This window comes from Orbicella franksi, chromosome 6 (assembly GCF_964199315.1).
Source record: "Orbicella franksi chromosome 6, jaOrbFran1.1, whole genome shotgun sequence".
In the NCBI taxonomy this organism is placed as follows: Eukaryota; Metazoa; Cnidaria; class Anthozoa; order Scleractinia; family Merulinidae; genus Orbicella; species Orbicella franksi.
Window position 1 is genome coordinate 16533725 of NC_138150.1, and position 6738 is coordinate 16540462.

General features: G+C 38.1%; 2 protein-coding genes across 2 annotated transcripts; one reads left to right on the forward strand and one right to left on the reverse strand.

Moving 5' to 3' along the window:
- Nucleotides 1–65: 65 nt before the first annotated feature.
- On the forward strand, nucleotides 66–3654 carry LOC145491056 (ribonuclease P protein subunit p21-like). Its single transcript, XM_081470202.1, has 4 exons — nucleotides 66–231; nucleotides 333–433; nucleotides 823–905; nucleotides 1846–3654. Exons 1-4 carry the CDS (start codon nucleotides 160–162, stop codon nucleotides 2019–2021), a joined length of 432 nt encoding a protein of 143 aa, XP_081326328.1. The 5' UTR covers nucleotides 66–159; the 3' UTR covers nucleotides 2022–3654.
- A 98-nt stretch (nucleotides 3655–3752) lies between these two features.
- LOC145491044 (uncharacterized) lies at nucleotides 3753–5944 on the reverse strand. The gene is made up of 2 exons (XM_081470184.1): nucleotides 5787–5944; nucleotides 3753–5690 (listed from the first exon to the last, which is right to left on the reverse strand). Exon 2 carries the CDS (start codon nucleotides 5535–5537, stop codon nucleotides 4896–4898), a length of 642 nt encoding a protein of 213 aa, XP_081326310.1. The 5' UTR covers nucleotides 5538–5690; nucleotides 5787–5944; the 3' UTR covers nucleotides 3753–4895.
- Nucleotides 5945–6738: the final 794 nt, after the last annotated feature.

A 6738-nucleotide genomic window follows, 5' to 3' on the forward strand; every position in this document is an offset into this window, starting at 1 on the left:
ATATGTCAGCGGATATATATATAGCAGGCCCAGTCCCTTCGGTTCGTGTTAGCAAAGAAGATTGTTTAGTTATTTGCAATAATTTCGTCAGAAACTGTAGTACATTGTCGATTGAAAACTTCTAATATTACCCTATGATTTTGCCCTAATATTGTCACTATGGGTCGCAAGAACAAATCGGCCACTCCAGAGAATCAAGAATCATGTCAAAAGCTAAATTTCTTGCACCAGGTAGGTAAAAAGAATAAAAGATGTTTTGTGATAATTTTGAGCTCAAGTAAGAATTTTAAATCGATTCAGATCTTATCTTGTATTATTAATCTTTGATACAGGCATCTCATGCAGTTCTAGCTATCAATCCAGAAAATATCGAAATGTCAAGATTTTATGCAAGCACGATGAAAACAGTGGCAGAGAAAGTTGTATTTAAATTGTAAGTAGCAAGACTATTAACATCCATGAAAGATCTATAAATTAATTCATTTAATGGATCAACTTATATACTAGGGAAATGTGACTTGCACAGCCTGATGAAGGTATGGGTGGGGTGCATATTTCTTTTGGGGGGGCAGGAGAAGAGGGTCGGTGATAGTGGAGTATTCATGATGGTTGTGTGAACAATTTTCTTGTGCAAGTAAGCAAGTAGGCTCTTGGGATTGCAAAATCATAACCCTCACACCTTTGGCCTTACACTCACATTTTTGGCCCTTTGGCCTCACATGATTAAATAATAAGAAAAATCAGAATGTTACTTAATCACAGGACATGGTGATAAATAAGGATTGTTTTGTAGATGCTACTTAATCTTCTTTCTTTTTTCAGGGACCCAAGCATTAAAAGAACCACTTGCAAACACTGTCATGCTCTGCTTATACCAGGAGTCACTGCTAGAGTCAGAGTAAGAAGTAAGTAATGACATTACAAGTATCCTGGCTAACAAACTGTCTAGCTCATATCACCCTTAGCCTTCATAGTATTTTTTTTGTATTTTATTTTATTATTCTTTTATTTCTCTACCTCACTGGAATAGAGCAGAATTGAAAAATGTAGTGAAAGGAAGGTAGAACGGGCATGATGTAGTAAACTAATAAAACTGGCTTTGAAGTGCCAATGTTGACCAGCTGGGAAAGTTTCTGAGAATGAACAGCTTTGAAGAACTTCACTTTTCACATTTTTGCCATGACCTCCTGGAATTCAATATTTTTGCTTCAGATGTCCTTCTTCACCATGCTACTCTCATGCAACAACTGCTTCCTTGGCTCCACCATGTAAAATCCAAGGCTCTGCGTTCCTTCTCTGCGGTTCTCCTCTCTCACTTGGTCTACTATGTCTTCTCTTTCCCTCCACGGGGGTTTCATTTATTTAATGTTTTCAGCAGGGGGGCAACTGGTTTTCTCAGGTGGGAAAACTTTTGAAACAGAAATTCTTTATAAGAAAAACATTCCTCTAGATGGTCAAACCAGGCAAGCAAAATCATCCTTACAGCTGGATGATTTGCCTGGTGCCAGAGCCTTAATGAAACCCTTATCACTGGGGCCCTTGTTAATACTGTCTTGGGATCTTGGATGAAATTAATTTGAAGAACTGACATTCCATTATAATTTGTAACCAACACAGCCATGCATTAATTTTGCTTTACACACTATCATCCACTTCTTTGAAACCTGTCAACACGGATCTCTAATTTTACCCATCAACAAAGTCACAAGATAGCAAAGAATGACCATTTGCAATTGGATTGAAAGAGCCAAAGCTCTGAAAGGAGTTAAACACAGCTTGGGGTGAACTTTGAGCAACTGTCATAATTTGAAAGTGACCTTGTGCAAACTTCTATTGTTCTCTTAGGGAAGAGAGAGAGACACATTGTAGTGACATGTCTTGATTGTCGTACAGTAAGACGGTACCTTTGCAGGCCTGATTATGTCTTATGGAGTGAACGAAAGGATAATAATGCACAAGAAGATAAAAAAGACAAGAACACTATGCAGGAAAATCGAAAGCAAGAACAGGGAAAGAGCTAGTAGCAGCTGACCTGAAAATGGAAAGGAAGTGACTGATAACAAATAGTGTCATATTGTTACTAACAAAACGCTGTGTCAAGAAGCCCTCAAGTTAATGCTGATGGCTTCCACTTGTCAGCACAAGTTAAGTGCCCACACTGACACTGCAATATGGGAAAATTTTAAAATGAACAGCCCCAGCTGAAACTTTCTTCTCAGTAGCTTTCATTATCTCTGACTCAAAAGTTACAGCCAGGCACAGAAACATGACATACCATGTAGAATTTCATTAGGTTGGGTAATGCAAATGTATTGGCTCGACCTTTCTGAATCTTGATGAAATCTTGCAATATGTCCATTCAAATGAAATCACACAGACTATTAATGGTTTGAATCAAGAAGGCAATGAATTGAAGCATGAACAAACTTTAAGAATCGTACAGTCAGTGAAAGAATTTACTTCAGTACACAGGTCAACTTCCCTTAATTTATATACCAGTGACGAACTAATACAGTGCAAAGTTTGTGCCTTGAAGCTGTTGCTTTATTAGAGCTGAATGCTCTGTTGTTTGGTGCCTCACTGGGTGGGGTCAGCTTTGCACCCCAGTAGTCTGGGATATAGCATTTAACTTTGTTACAGAGGAGTTAGGGATAGGACCTTCACATCATCCCAGGAGTACTCTTGAGAATATTCCTGACCAGTTAGGTCTCCTCCCGGGGGGGGGGGGGGGTACTCCCTTATATGTGCTATATAGGTATGTGCAGCTCCAAAGGGTATGCTTCTTCAGCTGTTTTGGTTATAAATAGGGTATCGATTTTAGCCATCTTGATCATAAAATTAATAGGGTCTGGTTTTTGCAGTCTAGTCTTGAATTGGGCATGTTTTTTAAAAGAAGTTACTTTTTAATCATTATTGATAAGACGGATCAACAAAAGCCCTTCACGATGCCTTTAACATCAGTCTGATTAGGGAACTAAGTATAAGGCAGGTCTAAAACAGGGTATTGATTTAGGGTCAGGCCATAAATAGGGTATTGAAAATTGCAGATTTTGGTCATAAATAGGGTAAGGGTTTTGGGAAGGGGGCTGCACACCCTCACCCAATTTTTCTTGAAGTGGAGTCCCCCTCACCCCAAAAGGAGGGCAAAACAGAGTTTTACATGACAAGGAAAGCCAGCAATATTTTATTTCATTTTTATGTGTTTCTCTTTACTGCAGTCATCTTCCATTAGTCAAATAAAACTATAACAATAACAGTTACTGATAGTAGTTTCTTTCTATGAACAAAACTTGTATTTTCATTTCTGGGTTACAACAAAAAATAATGAAAAAATAGATCAATGTAGCATATTGGACAAGAACATTACATATTGTAACATCAGAGTAAAGTTAAGTCTTAAGTCTATCTTTGGCACTTAAGTTTAGGTATTTGTTCTATCAGAGGAGGAAACTCTGGTATGTGACCATTCAAATGTACATATATCTGGTACTGTTTATATATTGGATAAGGTGTTTCTAATTTTTTCACAGAAAAAAAACTATTATTTTGTGTGACCTTGCAAAATTAGCGAAATAGTATTGTACTTTCTGTGGTATTTGTTTTTTTAACATTTTGAAAAATAAAATTTCAGGGTTATATTTACCCTGTATTTACCATTTAGAACTTTGTGTCTTGGGAGTTAATGAGTTTTAAAATAAGTGTGCAAACAAATTAACTGTATGGAATTTTAACAAGAAGAGTTGTTTTATTAAATTTAATAACAATCAAATTTTATTTTATAGTGGAAAATTTTATTTTGGCAGTGGTAAAACTGATAATTTGTATAATTTAACAACAGCCTCTTTTTCTATGATGAATTTTTCATCTTATTTTGCTCTTATACCTTATAACACAAAATTGCCAAAGCATAAAATTTCAACATTTTTTGAGATTTCCTTAAATTAAAAAATTTGATGCTGCAAAAAAAGAAAGTTGCCTAATAATAATAAAAGATTTTTTTTTACTTATTCTCCAAATCTCTCTTCCAAAATAGCACAATTTTAAAATTACTTGTCAAAAAAAATGTGTGTAAGATAAGAATAGATTTTTTATCTGTTGTTTCGTCTGTGATGAATTATTCATTCAACTGGTGGGCCTGTTGTGATTTCTGTTGTCATTCTGTTGATACTAACAGCAGGTGTCTATATGTCATTATCAGTTGACAACTTTACATTAAATTATCATTTTAAATTGAATTGAAGTCAAAATGATACCAAAGAAAAAGATCATTCAAAAAAAACTGTGAAGATAAAAAAATTCTTTTTAAGGAAGAATTTTTTTGTTTGCATGACCTCCATCAGTTCTGTTTTTCAGCCATGGATTTCAGAGTTATTAAATCTGTATGGATTGTGGATTTTCATCCAGTAATCTCCACAGATAGTAAACTTACCATCCAATCAAACCAAGAAGCTTGTTACTGTCTGTCTGTGTCTGACTGAGTATAAGCTTTGAATAACTTACAGCTTACCACTAACTAAGACTTTAATTCTCAATTCAAGTTATGCTAACCAAACATTTAAAGCTGCAATAAGCTTCCGTGGCACAGCTGGGAAAAACGCTAACCCAAAGGAACAAGAAAGAACAGGATATGCTAATGAACGATGACAAATAAACTGTGATCATCCACTTGGTAAAATAATGCTACCTTTTTCCTCATTTGTATAATCCAATTTGAACCAGTGGGTGGCCATTCAGGAAGAAATAAAGTTATTTCCCTTTCAAAAAAACTTGTTTGACGCAACGATTTCTTGACTTTCTATATTTTACCATATAACGTTTCTTCTCATTCGTTCGATATTATTTTGCATTCCCCAGAGCAAAATTCTTCAACACCAATTTCAATCCTTTTAAAGACTTTAAATGGTTACTTCTTTGAGGTGACGGACTTGACTAGAGTCGTCGCTTTCAGCTTCGTTTTCGTCATGTTGTCCCTCGACAGAAGGCGAAATAGTCCTGGGCGTTAGGTCGTGGCACTTTTCTTCCAAATTTTCTGTAAAAGCACTCTCACCGCCATCAAACCTTGAACTTGTGGCGTCACTAAAATCTTCGCCCGAAAACCCACCCTGACTTGTTTCTCCGTATGTCATACTGTTCAGTTCCAGAGTTACATCCACATTAGTTGTCACGCTTGTGGGAAGTAAGTTTCCCCGTGGGTATGCAAACATTGGGTAATGACCTGCCATTGGGTACAAGTTATTTCGTTGAACATGCTGCGGTCTTTGACCGACTGGAAAGTAAGTGTTCCCGTCTTGGAAATTCTCTTCTGCGAACTGGTTGCCTCGGTGTGCATAAATCGGTGTCGAAGGTGTAACATGTGGGTACTCCGGCAGTTGTGGCCGATGAGGTCTTCTGTTTGGATTGTTTCGAAGTCTCGAAGAATAACCTCGACCCTCTTTCCTCAAGTGCCGCGTCCAAGCGCAACAACAAACGATGAAAATCACGCCGAAAATCCCCACATAGCAAAGCGTTGTCACCACGAGAAACTTAGAGTCCACCATAGTCTTCGTCGCTGTCAATCTTTTGCCATTTGATATATGCAAGGCTGCTTCACAAATGTTTATGCTAAGTTTCAGACGCACGCGAGGTCAATAATTCTGTCAAATCCTCTCACTCATAATAATAAGTGCTAAATCGTCTTTCACGACACTAGTCTGACATGGAAGAAGAACAATTTTTCGGTTATTCCATTTGTGTTCCTCTGAAGGGGCTATATAAAGCGAAGTGTGAACGAAAAAAAATCACACTACCTATATCGCGAGTTCCAGGACTCACGCCGTGTTGCATCCGCTGAAAAAACCACAATCGTTCCTGTATGAGTTAAGCAACACCTGATATTGCTTAAAGTGCATACAACGCTACGAAAACACACTAATATGCAAGTGATCGGAAAGCAGACACTTAAGGAAATATCCTAGAAATGTGTGAATGGACAGTTGAAGAAAAACAATGATCTGAGCCGACAAACACAACAAAACTTTGTCAGCGGCGCAGAAGCGTTTTGAAGCGAGACATGAGGGAAGGGTGGGTGGGGGACCGGGAACGCTCGGCAAGCGGGATATACAGATAAAATAATTTCGCCAAATAAATTACAATATTCCACTTCCTTGTCTACACAACAGACACTGTTGATAGTATTTGATAGTATTAGTATTTTTTTGGCAATACACGGCCAACCGTCCCCCTTTCTGACAACCGGTCCCCGTAGACCTCCTGTGTTACTCGAATCAGAGGCGTGTTTCCGATGCTTTCAATGTCAAGAAAATAAAAAAAGCGCTTCATCGCAGATGATACGGGCCTCTTCTCCAATAGGCACCTTCCCTCGAGCTACCAAAAGTACTAGTATTTCCCAAAAAGTTAGAAGGTGGAGACTGGGTAGGAGAGTGAACCCCCCACCTCCCCTCGGGGACCAGGCCGCTCCACGTTCCTAATACGCCACTGAAAGAAACTGTTGTAAATGGCCCCGTCTTGTGTCGCCCTAGAATAGCTACAGGAACGAAATTAGCCAAGGCTCGGTGAAGTAAAGGCAACCCAACAAGGATCTATCAGGGGTTCTCGCGCTCAAGGATGTTTTTAAGAGCCAGAAAAGCGTTGAAGGGCGACTTCTTCACTTTTCTAAAAGGACTCAGTGAATTTGTGTTATTTTTAGCCTGCAATGACACTTCAACAGTTCAGGGCATTCTATTTCACACGACCTGGTAT